This window comes from Mercenaria mercenaria, chromosome 7 (genome assembly GCF_021730395.1).
Source record: "Mercenaria mercenaria strain notata chromosome 7, MADL_Memer_1, whole genome shotgun sequence".
NCBI lineage: Eukaryota > Metazoa > Mollusca > Bivalvia > Venerida > Veneridae > Mercenaria > Mercenaria mercenaria.
In genome coordinates, this window is record NC_069367.1 from 40,600,772 (window position 1) to 40,627,538 (window position 26,767).

At 33.9% G+C, this 26,767-nt stretch overlaps 1 protein-coding gene across 1 annotated transcript; it reads right to left on the minus strand.

Annotated features, from left to right (window-relative positions):
- Positions 1 to 773: 773 nt before the first annotated feature.
- Positions 774 to 19,195, minus strand: LOC123554358 (fucolectin-like). Its single transcript, XM_045344437.2, has 3 exons — positions 18,173 to 19,195; positions 9,422 to 9,685; positions 774 to 4,829 (listed from the first exon to the last, which is right to left on the minus strand). The coding sequence occupies exons 1-3, from the start codon at positions 18,540 to 18,542 to the stop codon at positions 4,630 to 4,632; spliced, it is 834 nt and encodes a 277-aa protein (XP_045200372.2). The 5' UTR covers positions 18,543 to 19,195; the 3' UTR covers positions 774 to 4,629.
- Positions 19,196 to 26,767: the final 7,572 nt, after the last annotated feature.

Consider the following 26,767-nt stretch of genomic DNA (forward strand, 5'->3'; position numbering starts at 1 on the left):
CTAGGTCTCCATGACGATTTGCAAGAAAACATAGTGTAAGAAGTCATTCCGTCCTCAACCTCTGACACAGTGGCAGTTAGTTGCGGAGAACAGGTTAGTACTAGTACAGAATCCAGGAACACTGGTTAGGTTAATTTTCGCCGTTATATAACTGAAATTACGTTGTTAAATCCGAAAAAAAATAGCATAATGTATCAGATCCAGAGAAAACGCATTCAAGATCAAGATCATCATGTTTTGTGGTTCATAATATCATAAAACTTTAGTTTGTAAGTAAAAGTCTTTAAAATGATTTTGTTTCTATTTCGCAACCTAGTGACGTTATTTTAGGACACGAAGCACCCTTAAAATATTAATTAGATTTCATAGAAACAAATATTCTGACAGTTGTCGTGTACATCAATCAGATAATCTGGACTCTAGAGACCTAAGAGAGCATGATTTAACGATATTAAGTTTTTGCTTTTCCAAAATACCCACTTTTGTGTGGCGATGTGGTCGTTTTCAATGATTTATAACCTTATACGTGTTCAGCAACTACATGACATAGAAAACACAATATGAATAGAAGTTTCAGTAATTTATGGGAGAAACGAAATGAGTTAAGTTTTAAGTGCGTGTGGGTACATTTGACTTCCATATAGTTATGCTGAACTATTGATTCATGAATTGAATCGTTCATCTATTGAACATTGATTGGAACAATATTATTGTAATTTGTAACTATCAACAACCATCAATAATAAACATTTTGTGAGTTTTTTTTTCTTCATTTAAGAAATACTAGTTTGATACAATGTAATCCCATTGTTTTTATTTATATTAAAACACAAAGATAAATATCCAACAGGGAAAGCCACGTTCCAAAAACGAAGCCTCCCCAAACATTAACCCAGCAAGCGCACGCGCACGCGCACACGACCACTCACACACACTCTCACACAAAGCAAACACACCAACACACTGACTCACAAAGCAAACATACTAGAACAAAACGAACAAGTAAAGGAATACAGTGGAGCACCACCTTAGAACGGTCAGTGGCAAAACCACCACTGGGGAGCTTGAACCGGTTTATGGTGCACCTAACCTCATTCTTACCTCTACCAAAGTCACAGGACAGTGTAAATAAAACTTATCTTCGCCAGTGAAACCCTTATATACGCAATAGCAACAGAAACCTTACATCTCAAAACAAAGCAAAACACAGGCAAAATGTCAAATATGAATATATGGCTTGCTCATGATGGTCAGAGATCAAAAAGATTGAAAAACGGAAAATTATTATTTTCTATATATCATAAAGATTTTCCAGCTGATATCCCTTTTCTATTACCCAATCAAGAATGTTCTGGAGTTGCTTATTGACAATCCTTAAAATTTATTTGCAAACACTTATGATTTTTTGTATTGATTTGTGGTTCATATTACAGTTGTGGTATTTATATTTTAATGAAAGCTTCGGACTGACATTATCAAATTGATTTTTCAACAATAAACCACATCGCTTTATTATTCTAGTGTATACAATGGAGTCAAATGAAATCGATATTTCTCCTCATTTATTATGTAAAGTTGCAGTTGTTTTCACCGACAAAATTAATATTGTTTCACTAACAAAATGAGATTGCAGGAAGTTTCATGAGTCTTAAAAAGGACTGATCATGAATATTGTATAGGGAAACAGCAATTGTTAGGTACATTTTTGACAACAGATATATTAAGTTATAATACGTGGTGGTCTTTTAAAATTTCAAATTAATTGCTATATGTCTGTTTCAAACTTTTACATAAAGTGTCACATATTTTATGTACCATGTATATAAAGCTTCTAAAGGTAAGGTAATTAAATAGCTTTTCTTACAAACTAATGTTCACACACGTATATCGATGTAACAACTATGGTATTTTTTGTAAAAATATAATTTGAAAGCAACTATGGTATTCTTTATTAAAATGACAATAAAAATATAATTTAAAAGCATATTCCACATAGACAATCATTTGTAGCTATTGAATAAAATGAGACACATGCGAAAAGTAGGTTTAACTTACATCAGGCGTAAAAATTGTTTGTTTTCGGTATCCCGACCTACCCTAAATTTTTGGCCAGACCCTAAATGCTTTTACGGCATTGGAGAATTTATTTCAACTCTTTAACAGAAAGTTGCAAAACTGCACTTTTTATGCTTTAAACATGGTCATAGATGTTAGAAATCAACTTACTGCTGCTCTAAAGGCATACTCTCCTAATTTGTATTCATTATTTGACGAAAATAATTTCCGAAATGTCCAACTTGATAAAAAAAAATACTGACCTACCTACCCTATTTTTAGCATGTTACACGAAACAAACAATGTTTTTTTACGCCTAATAAGAAAACATATATAAATATCCGTTTCGGAGATATTTACTTTTGTATCACTAAGCAAAATACATGTAGCTAAAGCCGAAATTAGAGTGTACATTAAAGTACGTTGTTCTTTAGAAATACCTGCAATGCAGATATTCAGTGAACTGTATTCATCATATGGGAAACATGCAGTATCAGAGAAAACTGTTTACAGGTGGGAACGTAAATTTAACAAGAAATATCTTTAAAAATGATGGTCGGCGAATTGTAATAAGGAAAGAAGTTTATAAATTTTTCATCTAACATTCATCTTTCATCTAACATTTTTCAAATTGCAAAACTAAACACCGCACTTTAACAATTTAAATAGTTCTCTTTTAATTTTTCGCAAAGGTTTCGTAGGGTTGCAATTTTGTTTCGTTTATCCTTAGACGAATAATTACAGCAGTAGTTCGATGAAGATTCATAAAGCGGTTCATGAGAAGAGGTTATTAAACGTGTTTATATTTTTAGCTAAATTGGTCCCTATCCCCATTTGTAACAAAATAGCAGGAGACCTTACGATATTGTTACACATCGAGTTTGATAAAAATCCATTACATTTTAGTGGTTAATGCGAAGAAAGGCATATCTACTTTTAGCTATAGTGGTCCCTAATAGGGCCCAAGTTCCTATATAAATAAATTTGGAAGAGGACCTTATAATGATGCTCCAGACCAAGTATGACAAAGATCCACCAAGCTGTTCATGAGACGCTGTATAAAGGCATTTCTAGTTTTAGCTCTAGCAGCCCCTAAAAGGGGTCAAATGTCCCAGCTGAACAAAGTTGGCTGCCGGCCTAATAAAGATGCTACAAATCAAGTTTGATTAGAATATATGAGAAAAAATCAATTAAAGGATTTTTTTATTTATTATTTTATTTATTTCTAAAATAGGCCAACTGATCCCGCTTTAACAAATGCATATTCGCTATTCGTAAATCTTTGGACAATGACGTCACACCTATAAAAAGTGAAGTTCAAGCAAAACATACAATTGTTATTATTTCAATATTTCTGTTTCATAAGCAAATTTTGACCGCATAAGCAAAGTTTGACCGTAGTTATATCACATAGATAAACTGTATGCAACGTACCTTCATTTCAGTGTAAAATGAGATTCAGTCATTATATAGCATATATATAATGAAACAGATTTCAAATGAGTTCAATACTTGCATACAATACTAAAAAAAAAATCATATATAACAAATCAGTTAAATAATTTGTAACAAATATATCAAAGCAAACAAGTACTCATTTTAATATGCAAACTGAATAAGTCAAAAAAGCAAGAAACCTTTTCATATACAGACGACAATTGTAACAAGGAAAATCTTTTAAAAAGCACTTCTCTACATAAAAGACTCTTATCACACCCTTATTCATGTGATACGCAGACCGTATTCAGCTCTTTCTTTAATTTGATATATGTTGGTATTTGAACAGGTTTTTATCATATTTATTAAACTTACTTATTATTTTGAGATATATCAATATTCTTGCTAAATATACTGAGCCAAAGTTGACTTTCAAACTGTGAGCAGCGTTTTTAGGATAAACGCTTTGTCTACATTTCACTCAGCGTAGCACAGTCAACAGAGTGAAAGAAATTGACACTCTCGTCCAATCAGGCAGAGTGTTGCATAAATCTTCCGTTTTGATAAATTATCTATAATGCGTTATCAAGTAGTTTGATTGGCAAACTGAAGTCACGTGGCATAGGAAAACGAAAACGAATTTAGACGGCGTCGCCGAAAAATGGTTAGGAGTCCTTAAAGACAGGGTTCGTCCTGGCAGGCCCAAAACAGCAATTACGTCAAAGAAAATTGCTGCTGCAAGATGTTTGATTGATGAAGGCGCCAGGTATCTTAGATACATTGACTGATTGAAAAAACGTACTACACAGCTTTTTAAGGAAAGGCACACTACTACATCATTTTCAGTACATTGATCCGGTGTTTCGACATGCTCTTTGTAATTTCCCAACTTCAGTCATAGAGAAATATCGTGATAAAAGCGCCAGTATCAGTTTGAATAATGGTATTAACCTTTCAAAATGCTTGCCGGAATATTTTACTAGATGCACAGTGAATTAAGATATTGTTTCCATTTACAAAAATAAAATCTCTATCAACTATAATACTCTCATTTTCTAATTTAACCTTCATCGAGATACATTTTATATTTCCTATTATCCACACTTTAACGCTTCAGATTGACTTGATTAGACAGTCTTAGCGGTAAACTGCCACTTCACAGAGTGTTAGCGAATACGGAGTGGGTTTACTTATTCGCACGTATTGTCCAATTAATGGTGTCACACATGTGATGTTAACGATTTCTCCTGCTCTACCAGGTCCCTCAAATTCTCCACACATACACATGTCCTGGTATGTTTCTCCAACAGTGACACTGATATTGTGTAGCCGGTCCCCTGGAATAAAACCATAACGAAAAGGTATAAAATATCTATATTCCCTTTGTGGAACACAACATAAGCTCTGAAGAGCTCTGCAGAGCTCTACAGAGCTGTTAAACAATTCTATGTGTAACAACGATTAAAAGTACATGATAATTTACCTTTGCAATTTGCAGCTTCCCATTTAAATCTCGATCAACTGCGGCAATCATGATTAAGTGACAATGACATATATAATTATAGTGGAAGGACTTTCTTCTTGGGACTACGTCGAACATTTTACGAATGAGAATGGAAAACAGACATACATTTTGTGAATACGAGGGCCGTTCTAAAAATGACAATCGCACGCTTCCGTAGAAGTTTGACAGCAAGAAACTCGTGTTTTATATGAATGATACATGAATGACTCCTTTATAATCCTGCAAAGCTTTATTGAAAATTATCGTACCGTTTCTGAGATATTTAGTTTTGTATTAGGTGTAGTCATATACACTTAGCAAAATAATTGTAGCTAAATCCAAACTTAGAGCGTACACTAAAGTACGTTGTTCTTTAGAAATACTTATTATACAGATACTCAGTGAACTGCATACATCATATGGAAAGCATGCACTATCAGAGAAAACTGTTTACAGGTGGGAATGTAAATTTATAAATATTTAGGCAGTCCTTAAAGACAGGGCTCCTCCTGGCAGGCACAAAACAGCAATGACGTCAAAGAAAATTGCTGCTGTAAGATGCCTGATTGATGAAGGCGCCAGTGTCTGTGATAACATCTTTTCTTGGCATGTCAACGGGGAAAACTTATAAGATTCTCATCAAGCATTTGGGTTTAAAAATGGTTTGTGCCCTGTAGGTGCCTCACATGTTAACTGAGGAGTGCCTCACATGTTAACCGAGGAGCCTCACATGTTAACCGAAGAGCAAAAGGTCAATAAAATCAAATGTTCTCAACCTTAGACGTTCGCATAATGTCACAGCTCCTAACAGGAGATGAGACCCGGATACTAATATACCTTTATGAGGAACAGGTTTACTTTGACAACAGCTAGTGGCTGCAAAATGGTGACCGTACGCAGTAATTGCAAAAAAAAACTAAAAGTGTCAAAATGGTTTTGTATTCCATCTTCCTTAACTAACGTGGCACTGTTGTAAAAGGTCCTAAACTGTCAGGAAAGTCAATCATTGGAATGTCTTATAGAAAAAAAAATACTGAAAGATGTTAAACGAAAACACTAAACTATGCGTCTAAGGACTGGTCTTCGCGGGCTTCAGTTGATCCATGACAACACTGCGGCTCACCAAATTACCATCATTCAAAAAATTCTGAGAGATAAAAAATGGTAGAAACCAACCATCCCGCTTATTCACCAGATCTAAGTCCTTGTGACATTGTCCTTTTCCCAAGGCAGAAAAAGATGCTGACTGGGCGCAAATATTTATCGAATGAAGCACTTGGGAGTGGTATTTTTCAGTTTCTTATGACCATACCATGGGGAAGCTACTCTGGAACGTTCTGCACTGCGGAAGTGTATGGAGTCAAGGGCGAATACTTTGAAGGGATGTCTACAGACTGTGTACCATATTCCAGCATGACTGTCATTATTTTAGAATGACCCTCGTATAGGTGTCTGAAATAATGACCAGTTTAACAGTTACCACATGACCTAAAGTGTGTGGGTATGGTTGAAAATCGAAAAAAGACATACTAAATCTTGAGTCAATGTGTGTAATTTAAGTCTATATATTAATAACATATCAATTAAACAATCATGATTAACTATGTTTCACAATTTCGTCCATTGTGTTCTGAAATCATTAAATTTCTTTGGTTCAAAATTTCGTGGTTTGGATAAATATGGTTGTTTCGTGGGGATATCAATGCATTGTGTTATGTATATGTCATTTTCCCCTGAGGCAAATTATTGCTTACTAACCTTGTTTTAAGACATCATCCTGTATCTACTATAAAATTCTACTTTATTCCAGAACATTCTACTACAGAATTGATAAACAGTGTGTAATAATTATTTTTAGAAATGATTCTCCTTGATTTTTCCAGAAAGTTCTTTTTATTCTTAGTGTTACATGAAAATTCTGGAACCTTCCATAATACAATAAATAGTGAGATGTTTGAGGATTAAAACAGAACTTAGAACAAAGAACCTAAGAACTTAGATTGTAGATATTGATAAAACTTTCCTGTATTTCTTAATAACAAAATATTACCAGTTTGGATATTTGATATTTTGAAGGATTATTTGAAGGATTTATATTAAAAATTTCTGGATTTAAATAGTTATCTTTGAAGAGAGGAATTATAAATTTTGGATATACTAAAGTTACTTTTGAACTGTGTGAAACATTGTAGAATTTATTCTGGTTGGATTTAAATTTGACCTAGACAGGATTTGGACTATTTATACATATTATTGGATTTTACAGCTCTTTGACATGTTTGAAGGTACTTGTATTGATACTTAAATTCATGAATAAAATTTTGTTATTGTTAATAGTTGCTGGTTTGTCTTTCTGTTACTTTTATCTACTGTAACAAGAAATTGTTACCTTCTGACGTAACAGAAATTGGGGGCTCATCCGAGATATGAACCCGGGACCTCTCGCATGATACAATAAATAGTGAGATGTTTGAGGATTAAAACAGAACTTAGAACAAAGAACCTAAGAACTTAGATTGTAGATATTGATAAAACTTTCCTGTATTTCTTAATAACAAAATATTACCGGTGTGGATATTTGATATTTTAAAGGATTATTTGAAGGATTTATGTTAAAAAATGTTTTTGGATTAAAAAGAACTTTGAAAGTAGGAGGAATAATAAATTTTGATTCTTAATAACTAAAATAATTATGTGGAATCTGTTTAGATTATTTGAAGGATTTGTGAATTTATTCTGATTGGATTTAAATTTGACCTAGACAGGATTCGGACTATTCATACATGCTATTGGATTTTACAACTCTTTGATATTTTTGAAGGTATTTGAATTGCTACTTAAATTCATGAATAAAATTTTGTTATTGTTAATAGTTGCTGGTTTGTCTTTCTGTTACTTTTATCTACTGTAACCAGAAATTGTTACCCTCTGACGTAACAGTTGAAGTTGACATTTGAACATAAAACGATTTGATATTTGACTGCTTCGTTGGAATTTAATTTCGCGGTTTGACCAATATTTGTACGGACTATTTTAGTAAGGAATATTTATTTCGTGTGATAGAAGGGCTACACGTTTAGTGTAAGCACAACCGATATATAACTGAAGGATAATTAAGAAGGTAACACCCAATCAGCAGTTCACTTTACACGTACCACCATGATCTATACTAAGCAAGGGGAAACAAGCATTGTGTCGTGCCAAATGAAATCATTGCTTCAAATGATTGATAAAATTACTGTTTGCGGCAATGTCACTTTGCGGGCTATAATAACCGAGTTTTATTTTCTAGAGTTATATTTTTCTCATGCTCACTAAAAAGGTTATTTTCTTACATAATAAATACACATGTAGTTATATTTTTCTCTTGCTCGCTAAGAATGCTATAACTTTTCCCTAGCTCACTCATAATACGTATACTTTTATCTGACGCGCTAAGAAAATTTGCATTTTATATTGTTCGGTAAATAGTTCTATTCGTCTTTTGCTCGATCAGAAGAGTTTTACTCTCATTCGCTAAGAAGAGTTATATAGAGAATAAAAGGTTAGTGCCGTAGATGAGAAAGTTTATCTGGCGAGGTGGAGGAGGTTATCGGGTGAGACGAAGGCGAACCTGATAACGTCCGGAGCCGAGCCAGATAAACTTTCTCCATCTTAGGCACTAACCTATTATTCTATTTATCTTGTCATTACTTCATTTTCCGATATTTGGCAATTTATTTTACAAAAATAAGTGTGCGACAACCGTTTTAATGACGTCATATTCGTAATGACGTCACTTATATAATGACGTAATCACCGACAAAATTGCAATAACTTCTTCGTTTTTGAATAAAAACTCATTATTTGACCACTCATTTTCTTAGTTCGGACATTTCCAACACAATGGTGATGGTTTCAATGCAAAATTTCTTATGACAACAATTTCGATCATAAGGTCATATGATCAACTGACCGTATATCACTGGTCACGTGTCAACTGACGGTATATCAAGAAAGATATACGGCACCCTGATATCGGACCGAAAATACTGCGAGTGACAGGATAAAGTGTTTTCTCTTTCTTATTTTTTCTCGCCCGCTAAGAAGAGTCATAGTTTTTTCTCTTGCATATTTTGTTTTCTCGCTCGCTAAGAAGAATTATCGTTTTTTTTTTCTCATTTTTTTTTTCTCTTGCTAGCTAAGACGAGTTATAGTTTTTTCCCTTGCTTACTTTTTTTCCTTTGGTCGCTAAGAAGGGTGTTACTCTGTTGATCACTAAAAGGGTAATCTCTGTCTTCCAGTTCACTGAAAAGAGTTATGTATTTCACCTGCCATCATAGCTTTTGAATCATTTCACTTGCAAACTTAAGATTGTGTAAGTTTTTTCCTCTACCACAGCTGCATTGCTTTCTATACTGTATTACTTAAAAGACATGCACTTACAGCAACAGTCCCCTCTATTCAAGATGACGACTTCTGAAACTGGGTATATTTGTTCCAAGTCTACCATCCACCAAGATTCACCAAGGCACGATTGATGTTGTATACTAGTGTGTGTACACATAAAAGAGTCAGAGTATAGTGTCATGTTTGCTTCCCAAAAACCATCAACAGCAAGATCAGACGTGGCGTTGCCTTTACCATCAATGGAGTATGTGGAGCATTGCGAAGCTGGCTTTCCTTGTGCTAAATTTTCACGTACTGTATCTGAAATTATTCAAGCAAAATGCTACTGAAATGCAGTGTCTTAATAACTCTCACCTCTTTTTGTTTAGTGTTCCTTAAGCCTTTTGTAATGCATTCATGGTTCAATAGCAAATACATTAGATGATCTTGAATTAATAACAACTTACTTGTTATAATTTCATGTAGCAGTTATTACTAGTAAAGCGCATTGAAAATTGTACATTAATACACTTTTGCATATTACGTAACAGCAGTTTGCTGGTAATTTTACCACTGCAATCTGACTAACATGTTTAGGTCGCCAAAATGACGATGAACGCTGATTCGGGCAGGTCAAAATATAAATATTTCCTATATAATTCAAATGCAGATATAATAGGGTTGTTATAACAGTAGCTTGATCTGGGATGCAGTATTCGGCCCGAGTGGATTTTGCCAGATCGGATCTCACGAGGCGCGCAAGCGCCGAGTGTGATCCGACCTTGCAAAATCCACGAGAGCCGAATACAAAGTCCCAGATCCAGCTACTGTTATAATGACCCTTTTATTATATACCTTTACCATTTTGATTCTTGTTTTGTTCTTGAACGAAATCTTCAATGTTTATCGATATTAAATGGAACTTAGTGAAGTTTTTATGTGCGCTATTTATAGAACTGCGTCAGGTCATACATATCAATGAAAATAGTCCGGCAGCATACAATACGGAAGGTACAATACGGAATTCAAAAGGTACAATACGGAATTTTTTTCTGTCTGTTCATATTTAATTGTGAAATACAAGCCGAATTTTTTACAGAATTTATATAGGTATATAATAAATTTGGTAACCACTGTAGCACACTTTTACAAGCTGATATATCATATATGTTCATGTACATAGAATTTGTATGAAATATAAATGGCCATCACTAGTTACGAATTTAGAAATGAAGATGTCAAAACAGCTTTGAAAATTAATACTGCAGATAGTTATTGTATGACTAAAAGCTGTAAAATGCATCCACAAAGACATAAAATACAATCTATGTCGTATGTTTGCTACTGGAACTTTGAACAAAGTAATAAGAAAAGAGCACGTCTAATACATTATTATGAAAATAGTACATTAGGAACGACACGTGGACTGAGTAAATTAGAAAATATTGATGTTTAGATAATGACCTTTTGAAAACATGGTCAACATCTTATAATTCTTAAAACTTTTAGAATCAATATCAGATTACAGGTTAATAATTGTACGCATATTCATTGAAACAAACATTCATCACTTGTGTCTCTTATTGATTTGATATAACATAATTACTGTTACATAACAAAGTCTGTTTACAATCAATATTACGCCTATATATACTAGGCTTTCATCATCAATACGCCGGACTTTGCTGTGAGTGCTATCTATATAATGCGGTTTACCATAGATAAAAATAATATTTCTCATCAATTTATGAGAGAAAATGTTTTTATGAAATACATCATGTCACTCTGCAAGTATTTTAGCTCTGGTATAAATTTCAGACATACATTACGCCTCTACTAGCCTTACTGATCAGAATTACGCTTAGATAGCTGTACAGGGCGTCAGTACTTAGCTTTGAATGCTACCTAGATAATGTGTATTACCATAATAATATAAAATGATAATTATCATAATTCATGAGAGAAAATGTTTTATAAGCAACAAAACATGTCATTGCGCAAGTATTTTAGCTCTAGATACATTATGCCCCATTTTGTTACATTACCCGTCATTTTGCCACATTACTCAACATAACTGTATTTTTTCTCACTGACACGTAATGTTTGTAAGGTGCTCGCTGAACGGAACCTCGTTTTTTTTCCATAAACTGGGAAACCCTTATCAGAAATCATAGACGAATGCTTTTCTTTTAGATTTATTAGAAAAACAACGATTTTCAACAGAATTCGAAGAAGAATACATTGTTATAACATTAAATATGCGACATAAGGGTGAATATAGGAAAAGTTGGATATTTTAAGATCTCACACTACGATGTGTGGGTTAATCACTTTAAACGAGCCAATTCAAAAATAACAATTTTATAAAAATACACTACTGATAATTAAAACGTTTAGTTGTTTCCTTGCTAATTTTGATTGATTTTCTATAGCATTTGACAGCATTTCATACGTAAATAAACCAGGTTTCAAGAAAGCGTAAAAAAATCTGAAAAAGACATTAATTAACAAGAGTCATATCTGAATTGGAATCACCATATAGAAATTATCGCTTCACAAAATTACAGATGTAAGTGAAAGTTAAATCAATATTATTTTAAAACCTATAAAAAACAGTATAGCAAATTTCAAGGTCTATTTTATATTGATTTGAACGGTCAATACATAGGAAGCAATTAAAGGCTATCTAGGAATGACTAGGTCTATAAAATACAACCACATTCACTTTGACATTCACCTTGACATTCTTTCTAGTTATACCAGCTTAACATTACCAGGAAAACCAGTTGTGAAAAGACACCTACGAGGGGCGTTCAATAAATAATGCTACTCCATGTGTAGTTCCGTAACCGGTGGTTATTTTTAATGCGGTTTTCAGCACATTGTAAAGCAATTTTTTGGGAACAAAGTAACATCAGAATAAAAAAAATCGATAAAGCCAAATTATAAAAATAATTATTTGAATGAGGTTTACACAGGTATACTGGAGCATAGCAAAAATAATCATAACTTAGGTTTGTCCTGGGCATCCAGGGTCTCAGAATAATAGAATAACTTGTAAAATCACAAACTTCTATCATTTTTCTACAAGGTACAGCAATTTGTGATGAGTTTGAGTTTGTTTTTAACTACTTATTGCGTTTTTCATTTTACAAGACAACTAAAACATCTAAACTCGAGGATGATTCCATCTGGAATGAGTCTCGAGAGCGATTAATCTAAGTTGTAAGAACTTGTTTCGCAATCGAGAATAAAGAAATTAGTATAAACTTAAATTACAAGAATTTTTTTCAACTATCAACACCACACCTGACAAAATTGCAGGGGCTTAGGCTTATTGTACTCAACTCATCATTTTTCGAGTAAAAAATATGCAGCCATTTGTTATCAAATGTTCATGTAAAGATGATGATTTGTTGCATGATTCCATTTTGTTTAATTAAAAGAGAGGCTTAAAAGGTCAGCATTTGCAGTTCTAGCCAGCATCAAAATCAGGCTCAAGCCTACAAAAGTGAAATAGCTTGAGTCTTGCATCAATGTTGCATTAACAACTTGGCACTTCATATAGAAATAATGTGTTGTTTGTTGTTTTTTTTTTTTTTGTTGTTGTTTTTTTTTGTTGTTGTTGTTTTTTGTAAATATTTTATACTCCAACTGGATCGGAACTGTTCGACTGAATCAGAACAGGACTAGAATTTCACATCACAAAGAACTGCTTTGATTTTTCACTATGTTGCCATTCTGTCTCAGAGAGACTGTGGTATATTTATTGAGGGTTGCATGGGCAATTTATTACTGCTGTGAACTCCAGATTTTTGCAGGTTTCATATTTACCTTTAATGTTTAGCTCATCTAAGCACAAAGTGCTCGGGTGAGCTATTGTGACCACTCACCGTCTGGCGTCCGTCCGTTCGCCGTCCGTCCGTCTACTCTTTTCTTCAAATGACATTTCATCTGTAACCCTTTGGTGGAAGTTAATGAAACTTGGTCTAAAAAATAACCATGAGGTAGTCTTTTTCCTAAATTGTTCAAACCGTTCCACATGGTTGCATATTGGGGCCTCCAGATCTAAACAAAATAGAAAAAAATCTCTTTTCAGAAAACGCTTATCCGATTTTGAAATAAATTTACCCAATTAGTCCTTATGTAACCCTCTACCAATATTGTTCCAATTATTTGTGACTTCATCGAAAAACATAACTACCAGAGGGCATGGTCACATTTCTTTATTTTGTATTCAGTGGAAACTTAAAAAATATGTATGAGACTGCTGGGCCGATTTTAATGTAATTTGACACCAATGGTTCTTGAGTGACTCTCTATCACGATTGTTCAGATTATTGTAATTCGTCAAAAAAACATGACTGCCAGGAGTCATGGTCATTTCTCTGTACGTAAACATTAGAATCTTTAAAATATTCTTGTCAGGAAACGCAGGCCTATTCTTAAAATCATTTGTTAGAAATGTTCCTTTGCTGAGCTTTAAAGACTCTTCAAATTATTCTGATTCGTCAAAAAACATTGCCGCCAGAGGATGTGGTCACTTTTCCCTATATGTATGTAGTGGAAACTGTTAGTATCTTATGTCATCATTCTTCCAACGTCTTACACCCCTCCCCCAACCCCCTATCTACAACACATACACACATACTCTCACACATACACATTACCTGGCCGTATTTATTTAGTAGAAACTTTAAAACTATTCTTGTCAGAAAACACTAACACTATTTAAAAAACAATATAACAAACATAACAATCTATCAAAACTGTTCAAGCAAGAGATCTAGGGCCATCATGGCTATTTTATACTCTATTATTCACCCAGGATAGGTATTTTTGTAATTTTTGCATCCGTTTTGTAAAATTGGCTCGTTGAAACATTTTTCATTGATAACTATACACATACCACAGTTGATGTAACATTAGAATATTGCGCATTTTTTAATATGAAATAAGACACTGCCTCAATCGGGAATCGATCCGACTTCAACTCATCCCGATAATTTTGTTATAACTTCTGGCCCAAACATTTTGTATATTTACATTGATGTATTTATGTTTGTTTGATGCATGTGTGTGTATAGAATATGTATATAAACAAAATAAAATATGATTAACTGATTAAACTAAACATTTGAAAAGAGCTGTCTAATGTCGGCAAGGACCGAAGGACACAGTTTTCAAGTCGATAGTAAATATCTCATTTGGTATATCGCATGTTACCGTAGATGGATCGATCCCGATTTTCGTCGCTTCGCGCAGGATCGATTCCCTATCAATTTAAAGGTAGATTTTGGAATAAAAACAGCACTGCCCATATTTGTACTAATGTGCAAGACGTTGCGGTTCGTACAAGTTATGTGGGCGCTTAATAGGCACGAGGAAAAAGCGTATTCTTCCAAACAATCCGAAGTCAGACGCTCTGTGAACGTGCCGGTTAAGTACACATTTTTTAATTCGATTCCTTATTAAAAAAACATGAAAAAAATCCTGTAAAAGTTCCTAAATTCATAAAATAACCGTATTATATGTCAGCTGGTTGTGAGAGAAGAACAAATTCATACTAGCTGTCTGCAAACAGGACACTCTTCTAATGGTTAATTACAAATAGATTCAATTGATTTTTAAGCAGCAATAGAAATGGAAATTTCGAATAGATCGGAAGTTGTAAAACTGAAATATTAAATGCATGTGTTTAAAACAAGCATACATGCATGCCTTGCTGTTAAAATGCCAAGCATTAAGAACTGTTCACTATAATGTAGTGTTTTTATTTGTTCTTTCTTCATTGAGTTGGGACTCATAGTATTTCTCTGGGACTAATTACTAGATTTGTAAGTTATGAGTCCCAAACATTCATTACTTGATATATCATTATGTATTGTTCTCTTTTATTATTCCCCGCCTAAGGCGGAGGGATATAGTTTTGTTGTCGTCTTCTGTCCGTCCATCCGGAGCCATATCTAGGAAGTGGTTTGGAATATCTAAATAAAACTTCATATACATGTTCACCGCTATAGTGAAATGAGGCCTGTTAAGTTTTCAGTCAGATTGGCCAAGTAACACTAGAGTTATGGCCCTTAGTAGTTTCTAGCGTTAACTATATAGGGTACTATAAATATGGCTAATTCTGCTTCATAACTTGTGACATATTTAATCTAGAACTATGAAACTTAAATTAAATTTAGATCACCTTAATCTGATAGTGCACACTCAATTTCGTCAGGATTTCTTTAGTAATCTCAGAGTTATTGTCTTTAATTGTTTGGTTCTTAGTAACATCCTTAACTTTTTGCCGGATATATTTTTTGCCATTCCTCAATAGTTTTTGTATGCTCGTCCTAATGTACTTAGAAAGGATCTTCCTATAGGTTGTATTGCTATACATCAAGTGAACATGTGCATATTGCCGGGAGTTTCACGTCTGTTTATTATTTATGCGAGTTATGGTGTCTAGTCTGAGCTTTGTACATTTGTAGTATTAATCTGTCAAGCAATCTCGGGGGACATGTCATATTCAGTATTGACATTACATCTTGTTTTGAACAAAACAAGTAATGAGTGTGGATACTTGTTAATCTTTCTTTACTTAACTTTGAGACTTCAGCGTAAAAGAGGTGTTCAGGCGTTTGCAAAATCTATTCTCATTTTTGCTTTTATAATTTGCTTTTCCTTTGTTTTCTTTATTGTCAACTATAGTATTTTTCTATATGAATTTAAACGCTGTACAATTAAAATATACAGACAACAAATCTCGTACATGTGAAACGCGAGATTCTTGGACATTCGTTTATCTACAAGATAGCATTGATACATGTCAGGTCAGTTTTCGTAGCTTTTCGGTGATTTCGCTATATCTCTGACTTATTCCAAAGATTGTGGTCTGTCAACTTATTTATTTTCATAGTTAAAGTCACGCATGACTTTTTTTACATGTAGGCCGCCATTTTTCATGAACCTAAAGACCTTCATCAAGCTAAATACCTGTACCATACAAAAAGAATGTTTATTGCATTAATCGGCGTGTTTGTTAAATGAAAATAAAAGTACTGAAATTGACTTTTATTTTTCATTTTGTTTTATTAAAAAGTTGAAGCGGCGCTCCCGTAAAAACAGTAAAAAGAAAATGATGTCCTTAACCCAAGAAAGTGGTGTCTTGTCATTTTCATACTGCTGTTTGATTTAGATCTCCTCAAACATGTTTGGTGGTACACTTACTTAAACATTTGAGAGATTAAACCTTCGATGCCCAACATTTATGAAAGTTGTTTCGTTGTTTCCATTTTTCGATGCTTACTGACATTCGTGCATGCTTATAAACAACAAGATGCCCAAATGTGTCTAGGTCGGTCACCAAAGGAGGACTGTGACTTTTAGACCTTGATTCTTACCAAGTTTGATGAACATACATAAGTTAGTTCATTCAAATATGTTGAAAATCGTTTCATTGTAGCATTTTCTAAAAGCTACCAAGCGGAAAAAGTTTGATAAATAGGAGAAAAAACCATGCAATTATGCTACATATCAAGTTTGGCAGTCCAAATAGCGGAACATGAGAAGAATTCATATGAAGTTGTTTCCATTTCTAGCTTCTGTGTCCCCCTAAATCGGTCCAAGCAGGACAATCTGAGCAAATTTAAAAAAATACTATGTAAAGACGCTAAAAGCCAAGTCTTGTCTTTTCTAGCAAGCAGATCATGAGAACAAGCAGTTGATAGTTTTTTGTTTTTGTTTTTTTTTAGTCTTTTTCCTGGAAGCCTCTAAAAGAGGTCAAGCTAACCAGTTCAACAAACTTGAGAAAGGGTTATACAAGGATATAACAGACCAAGTTTGGTGGAGATCCATTATGTGGTATATGAGACGGATTTTTTTTCTATTTTAATTTCTGGTGGTCCCTAAAAGGGGACAAGAAAAATCATTTGAATAAAATTAAGAGAGGATGATACAAGGGTATTACAGACGAAATTTTGTGAAGATCTATCCGTTGATTTAGGATAAGAAGCGGTTTGTAAGATTTTTTCTGTTTTTAGCTCTGAAACATTACCAAACAGTAACATTTCAATAGATTTGAGACAGGGCCATAAATGCAAGGTACATACCAAATTTCGTGAATATCTATGAAGTGACCCGAGAGAAGAGTATTATTAAACATTCCTATTTTTATCTGTTTGGTTCTTAGAAGGGGCCTAGCTAAAAAAAATCATTTTGAGACAGGACCATTCAAGAATGCTATCAATCGAGTTTGTTGAAGATTAAATTAAAATGAGAAGATGTTGTTTGCAGCGTTGTTTTCTATTTTTAGCTGTGCTGCCCACAAAAGGGACAAAGCAGACCCATTTGAATAAATCAAAGAGAAGACAACACAATGATGCTATAGAACAAGTTGGCGAAAATCCATAAATTTATTCATGAGAAGTTGTTTAAAAATTTTACTATTTTAAAAGCTACAAGCAGAAGACCTAACAAGTATGCTATATACACCAAAGCTGGTGATGATCCGCTGAGTGTTTTTCTATTTTGAGCTCCTTTGGGCAAAAAAAGAGGCTAAACTTATTAATTTAGGACTATATATTATTAAATAAGAAAGCTTCAAATTAAATGTTCGGAACATTTGCCACATAGTACATGACAAGAAGTTGTTTTCACTTGTGATATCGAAATATCTTTCACTCTGTAACACCAGACTCATGGCATCGCCACTCTTGAAGATGTTGCAATTGTTCATTCCGGTGAAAGATCATGGAATATTCAGTATCATGTTTGATAAAAAATGTAATTATGAGCAAGACAAAAAATAGATCTCACCTGTTTCTGTTAAATGAAAACAGGCGAGTACATTTCCAGGCACTTTTTTCCTCGCCGGTATGTTTGAGGTATAGCATAAACTGCACAGTAAAAAATTTCTCTTATACCCCATAACGTTCACGCCATATTTACCACTTTCAAATATTCTGAGACATTCAGAGTAGCTGACAGAAAGAATATGTTTATAACACACTACACCTTCTAGGACATGGTTGAAGAAATTGTGAATATCATGGCTTTGTAAAACGTAGACAGAAATAAACATATAAACAATAAACAATTTACAAATCCGTTTTAAATCAAACATTATAACACGAACTACTTTCTGAACACGAATTCCCTTTGGAAAGGAATGATAAGTAAAATTCATTTAATGTAATGTTTAGAAAGTTTTATTCCTGAATTCAATAATATTCATATCATCTAGTTGAGATTCCTGTCCATTGCATAAATAAGAAATCAGAGAGTAACCTCCTTACAGTCCGTCCACGCCACATTCATTGAGTGAACAAGAGCATGGAGCCAAAACAACATCTCTCACTCGTTATTTGTTTTTATTTGCATCGGCGCATTAAATGAATATTTTAACAATAGATTAAAACTAATACATCATTTCCTACAATTGTTTTGACAGATTCTAATTGCTATTGATCTTGAACTGATACCAAGTAATCGGTAGGTGTTCTCCGTGAGTTTATCACACAATATTATGTAGTCAATGAAACATCGTAGATGACTTTCGGAATTTGTAAGTAAAGCTTGCAAACACAATTTTACGGAACCGCGGTCTGGAAGCAAGACTTTATCAGACCAATAAAATTATTTCCATTTTTTCATCAATCAAATGTCAATACTTTCCATGTATGGTCTGACACATTTCGGGAACTTTGATTGCTAGTACTGAACGCTTTGACAGTTTTAACATCAACATTTTACAACAAAAATGGTGTCCTGTAAGGGGTGCATCAATAGAAATGCCTGTTTTTTTGGCGCAGCCGTATTACTCTTAATTCCAATGGTTTGTAAACCATTTTATTCCGATTTGAATAGCAAGGCAAATTTTCGTAAACAAAACAACGCTTTGAATTGGATGCTGTTGGTCAAATCAGCGTTTAAGGCCAAATTAATGGATAAGTTTGTTTATCAACGCTTGGCATGCAATATGCTTGTACATTCTTCTTCCGAACGAATTTCAGTCTTTTAGTCCATTTTATTTTGTGACAAGTAAATTGGTCCGTGTATATGACTGCAAGCATTTCAACTGGTAATAACTTAGTCATGTGAAAAGCAATATGCACAGAATAAACAGATATCGTAACTACTGGACACACAATTCATGTGCAATGAAGCTATGTAAGTCCATTAGTGATAAAACTTTTTGCAGGACCCTCGTATGAAATGCTATGTTAACAGAGATTTTTTCTGTAATTATCCCTGGATGTCTACATTATTGCAACGAACGGGATATTCATCTAAATGGAAGTTTATGTGAATATCACAATTTTGGTGAAAATTTCGTGAATACATTTTCTGTACAATGTAGATTTTCATGAAACTTTTCACAACTATAAACTAACGTGGAGAAGTCCGTGTGCTTGTTTTTAAGATATTTGACCGTGTATAAAGAGACTCGCATATTTCAAGCTGATTTTCATACATTATTTATAATTATTTTACTTGTCCAACTTTTTAATATTATGTTTTATCTCTAGAAAGATAGGAACGTTGCAATTTCAATGATTTTGCTCAAAGGTTCATAAAATGATTCTCGTTTCCGTATGCCGAGTCCAGGCTTTATTCCACGTTATCCGGATAAATGACGTTACGCCATATTACTTTCGATTAATCAAACGTGCACAAATACCTTAAAAATAATAAAAGATAACATCTTAAATGAAAATGTGAAGTATGCCCGCAATGAACCTTACCTATGTTCACTATCATTATTGTCAGCTGTTCAATATGATATTTGATTCTGGTATTTTCTTAGATGTATGGAGTTGTAGTATTATTTTATAGAAATAAAGGCGATACCTGTGTTCCTAATAACTACAAAGATATTACTATTCTTAGTTGTCTGGGTAAATAGTTCATCAATGTTTTGAATACAAGATTTACTTTTTTTTTGGAAAACTTTAATTTGCTAAATGAAGAGCAGGCTGGTTTTCGAAAACAGTACAGTACTATTGATTATATTTTTTCCTGAAAAATTCTGATTAGTTCAAATAAAAAATATATTTTGTGCCTTTGTTGTTTATAAAAAGGCTTTTGACTCCGAGTGCATCTTTGGCAAAACTTGTTAAAGCATAATATTTACGGTAAATGTTTGAAAATAATTTATAATATGCATCGTAAAGCTAAATCTTGTGTTAAGGACGTATGCTAGAATTTGGTGCGAAAATTTTCCCAATAACAGAATTTCTTCAAACTTTGGATATTGAAGGACAATCATCTAAGAAACAAAAAAATGCAATAAAAATCATAGGTCACCGGTATCGAAAAAGAGTTATCTGCCCTTGAAAACGGCATTTCCCCCAAAAATGACGTTTTCAAGGGCAGATAACTCTTTTTCGAATCCGATGACCTATGATTTTTATTGCATATTTTTGTTTCTTAGATGATTGTCCTTCAATATCCAAAGTTTGAAGAAATTCTGTTATTGGGAAAATTTTCGCCCATCTCATATACAGGGAATTCTAGCGTATGCCTTTAAGGTTAATAATGACTTGTACATTTTCAGTAGTCACAGGTTAAAATTTGTCACCCGTTTTGTTTCGATATTTTTGAATGATTTAACTCAGTTTATATCTGCAAAATACAAAGGTTTAGTCAACATGTCTAAAGCAACTTTTGAAAGTCTCAGTGATGACACTGTTGATGTATATTTAAGACTATTTGTAAATTGATTATAAATTTGAAAGCTACAACTGCAAACTGTATGATTTATGGATAGCTGGATGTTCAGCCTTAAGCATTACAAGTTACGACTCGAGTATTATGTTATTGGTGTAAGGTACGATAAGTTTGGTAACTTGTTTTACGATACATTTTTTTTCTTTGCATATGAATGGTACACATATTTCTCCTTGGATTTCTTTTGTAAAAAATACTTTTGATTAACTTAGAATGTCTGAATATTTTATGCTTAGTATGCAGACATTTAATTTAATAAATCAATTGTGGAAAGTATGTTTAAAGATCATATTTTTGCAAAATTGGCTTGATAGTGATGTTTGTTTTGAGGAGTATCTTGACAAATTACCTCTTAGTTTGAGTAAAATGTTGTGCAAATTTAGAATTATGAATCATCTGTTGCCAATTGAAAAAGGTAGGCACTTGCATATAGAGCGTAGTCAAAGGGTCTGCCACCTCTGCCCGAAGCATTTGCTAGGTGATGAATTACATTATCTTTTGGAAATCCATTAGAAAGAAGTTTATTCCTATTAATTTTACTACTCGTTCTAATATTTATCAATTAGATAACCTCATGAATAGTAAAGATAAGCTTTTACTTGCTAAATTAGCATTGTCTTGTAAATTTTTTATGTCAAAGTTTAAACAGCTCATTCTCCAGATTCGTATATTTCTTAGTATAGATGATTCGAGAAAACGCACTTTATTTGTAAACATGTATAAAAAGTATTAACATGCTTCAATTTTGTATAAAGTTAAAGATTATGACTATATAGAAGTTAATTGTAACATCATTAGTTTTTGTTTCTGGTCTTTCTGGTTTTTGGACCTTATTGAATTGGATCGTACGTATCATGTAATACTGGATAATAATATCATAAAAGGGAGAATATTGTGTGTTTCCATCTGTATTTTTAAGCCACCGGCTTATCTCCCAATAACAGTTAGTATTATGGTAGCAGGGTACACTTTCGAATTTTGGCCCCCGTCAATATTTGTTATAAAGAGAACATCGTGATTTTGGATGTCTGTAAATTAAGGTGAGAGATAATGATTATTAATTCTTTAGAAAATTTATACAGCCGATACATGTAAAATTCTGATGTCAGTTGGAAAACTAACTGCTGGTAGCTTTGTATGATCAATGAGACACCATTTCGCGGAAAAATTCAATTCACGGAAAGGTTCTGTGCTTGTTGATTGATACTGAGGAACATTTTCGTTATTTTCCGAAAAAACGAGCTGGATGGGCCCCCATTCCATTTGTGTCCTGACGTTCAGTAAGGACTATTAAATTAAGAAATGCAATAAAATTGGACAGTATTCTTGCAGCGGGATCATTGTAGACTGTTCAAAAGGTGCAAAATTGATGATTTTGGCACGCTATTTTTCATGGATGATGTAAACCTTTCGCTTTGATAACTTTCTTTATTCTTGTATGAGAATCCTGATCTTGCCATTAATTAAAAGCACAAAACATGCACGCAATTTATAAAATAGCCACCCAAATTTCGCTCATAGGGGAAGTGCAATATTGCGACTCGCTACATGTAAGACCGTCCGTGCCAAAAATTTTCGCATCTAAGTGTACCTTGCTACCTATGGGGAATATACTTTGTCATTATTTTTGTATCTGTAGTTCTTGGGTTGTCTCCTTTTCATCTTTGAGTCAGTTTTCTGTAGTCAGACATTAGTTTGCACCACATATTGTACGATATTGATTTTAAGACTATTCTGTTATTTGTGAAACTGAAACTCTTAGGACATACCATACTTATTGCATATTTGATGTTCAGTTCTTTTACAACTGGATGTTATGCTCTCCATTTTTGCTTTGAACGATGGAACAAGTAAATGACTCCTTGGCAATCTATAAATATCAATGGCACTGATTTGCTTCAACACTTGTCTTCTAGTCTGTTTCGTCTGGCACTTGAATGTGTGTGTCTGTCTTCTGGTTGTTCAGGTTTGCTTATTATGAATTTTACACTAATCTATCTTGTTACATATCGGTTCTTTGTTAATATTTTGTGTGCTGCGGATCCATCTTGGCAGGGATAACTTTTATTTACACTGTTCTTTGACTTTGGAACATGTTGAGGGTTAACAGGGTTGAAAGTGAGGTCTGGTACTAAACTACTCAAAACCGTCCTTCTGTTTTGTTAAAAATTATCATTATTTGTAAGAAGGTTGTTTAGTCTAATGGATTCTTAAATATCTTTAAATCCATTTAAATCACAGTGAAGTGGCACATTAGAAATTTTGATGCAAGTGTGGTTGCTATAAACCATGAAGAGCTTTGTATTGCATAGTAATATATGTAGTATTAAACAATGACCTGTTTTTTTTACAATATTTTTGCAGGTTGCAATGTCACAACATTTCGTTTTACGAAAAGTCTAGCGTCATTTTCTCTTTTCCGTCAATATTGCAAACCTGTGCCCTTAAATATAAGAGGAAGAAACATGTTAATTTAAACGTTTATTTTGCATTTTGATAAGGTAACATAATACAGGAATTGTGTAAATGGGGTGAATAAAATAAACAAATTGAATATTCTTATTTCAAAGTATGTGATATTTTGGACGGTAGTCAGTTTACTAAACATGTGTATACATTTTTAGCCGCAAGCGTTTAGATAAGACGTGTTTGAAAGATATTCTTACAATGCCGGACGATACTTTAATTAAGGTTATATGCCAGCATTCGCTGTTATTGCTGTTATATGCCGGCGTTCGCATAGATTGCGGTTATATGCCGGCGTTCGCATAGATTGCGGTTATATGCCAGCGTTCGCATTAAATGCGCTTATATGCCAGCATTCGCATTAAGGCAGGTAATATGCCAGCGTTATATGCTGATAAGTGAGATAGTCATAATAATGTATTTTCATTGATTTTGACTTTTTGCAGTGTATATTTGCTTCCGGTACTCTCTTGCTTCCTGTTAGTTTAGATATCCATTATTTGTGGATGTTTTAACCCTATCATCTTTAAGCAAACATTACACTATTAGATCTAGTTAGGAAATCACTTCTGCTCTTGAAAAATTTAACGATAAAATAGATATATAAATGGAGAAAGTGACACCTGAATTATTCACAATTCGAGCAACATGCCTGTTGATAGACTTACCTACGTTTTCTTATGTATTACGTGTTGTGTGTTCGGTTTTCGGATGGCTTTGATATAAATGCTACAATAAACATCAACCATGCCCACGTGCCTGGAACCGGAAGTTATAACGTCCATCAGCTATGAGAACTGTATAAATATGTTTCAAAATCGCTAAAGTACTTTTAATGTCATGGTTTATATCAGGAGATTTTTGTTGTGTAAAATGTCTCCCAGACACTTACTCAAGCACAAGCCATTGGGTCTATATTGGTATATTATCCAGTTACAGGTAAGAAATTAGTTTATTTGAAATTCTCCTAATAATGGGCAATTGATTAAGCAAATTGAAACACTTATAGATGTTCCTTCTTTTTAGATACCAATTTTATATATTCTGCATGGCGAGTAAACAAGGTTAATTAAGATAATTAGGGTTATTGCTAAAAAATAACCAGGTTTATTTTAGCGACGGATATTCGTTTTGATTAGATATTAATCGTACAGAAGTTAAATAAATAAATAAGTACATAAATAAATGAAATATAATTTAGAGTATACTCTACTATAAGAATAGCACTACAGCTTTAGCGAATACGGCGGAAACTGACGCTGATTACCGAATGTGTCGTCATTATCAATAATGTCGTCATTATCAATAATGACGTCATAAGCACCCTCTTTTCACGAGGAAGCCAATGCCTGACTAGCAAAATTCCCACCAACCACACCCTTATTATTAAATTTGTATCTATAACGCTATTTTGTTGTTTGTGAATATCGAAAACCTCATTTATATATTGTTATGTTGGCTAATTTTGAGTATTTACAAGAGTACTGCGGGAGATTTTATCTGCATTTCAGTGCCAAGATGAATTCAAGCGGTCTAAATATTTCACGACTCCCAGGGCAGAGGAATCAAGCTCCGGAGAATAAGCATTACACAAGTCAAGGGCTTAAATTAATGAAAGACAAGAGTATCAACAAACGTAGTGGAACGTTCTATCTCTACATCATGTATAAATGATCTACGAGGAGTGAACAGAGTTCTCTATTCTATTTACACAGTCGCTAAGTGAAGCCCAGAGGAAATTCTAGCTTTAGAGTTGCATGTATTTTCCAGCTATTCGAAATTCATTAAAACTGATAATCTTAGAATAGTAAATCTTTTACCATTAAACGTGTTAAAGTGAACGTATTTTAAGCCTCCCCTGTTACTGCGTACAACAAAATTTAAAAATACGATCTTACAGGACCTCGAGGTTCGCTCGTGCATATTTTAGTCTTTCGAGTAATCCTTGTTGTTTGGCTAATGTTTTGGGGGGCCCTGCAGCCGGTTGGTGCATACTAGTGTAGCACGTTGTGCATGTGTAGCACGTTAGTGTGTGGTGTAACACATTAGTGTGTGGTGTAGCACGTTAGTGCGTGGTGTAGCACGTAAGTGCATGGTGTAGCACGTCAGTGCATGTGTAGCACGTTAGTGCGTGGTGTAGCACGTCAGTGCATGTGTAGCACGTTAGCGCATGGTGTAGCGCGTCCGTACATGGTGTAGCACGGTTGTGCATGTTGTAACAAATCTTGCGTGTTATGTAACACTTTAATAACTTACCATATTAGTCCACTGGGTCAAGCAAATCAGGGGATGGCTTAAAATAGCTTTTATTCTTCGTTTGTCACATAACACCTTAAGCTTGAGTTTCCACTACGCGCCAGTCAGATGTGCTTAATTGTGTTACTATCGCGACTTCAGAATTACTTAGCGGCCACATATCTCCACAACGACAGCAGGACAAATTATAGGAAGCTTTACGCAATACAGGGACAGACGTTTAATTTGAAAACAGTGTTCTAAGGACTTGATCTATCTGTCGCCAATATGGTCCCGCGGAGGATCTGATCTATCTGTCGCCTATATGGTACCGCGGAGAATCTGATCTATCTGTCACCTATTTGGTACCGCAGAAGATCTATCTATTGAAATAAGCATATTGACACTGACTGTTTAAATAAGTGACAATTCATAGTGCTAGTTGTAATAAATTTATCACTGTGTGGGCATTTGCCCGATATGAATAATGATAATAATAATAATAATAATAATAATAATAATAATAATAATAATAACATGATGTCTTTAATTGAAGTAAAGTTGTTGTGTTTTTAATTATTGTTGGGAGACCTAGTCTTCCGTTTGGGTATGAGATTCCCCCAAATGTACATGAATGGCCACCATAAACAACTATTACGCAAAGCAGACCAAGCTGTTCGGGAATCGAACAAAGTGTGTTGGATTATGGTAACCGGAGTCTTAAAATAAAAGGTAAGGGTAGATTTCCCGGAAGCACAGAACACCCCAAACACAGCCATAGAGCCATGCATCGCAAAGCAGGTCCACAACAAAAAGAAACTGTAACGGAAGAATAGAGTAGACGGGCTACTTCAACCTGAATCCAACAAGTACATTTTAATTACATGTATATGCACATACAAAAAGAAAGTGGGGGTAAGGGGTAGACAAAAGGTTGGGGATGGGGTGAGGGGTGGGGGTGGGGGGTGAAGGGGGAGCAAT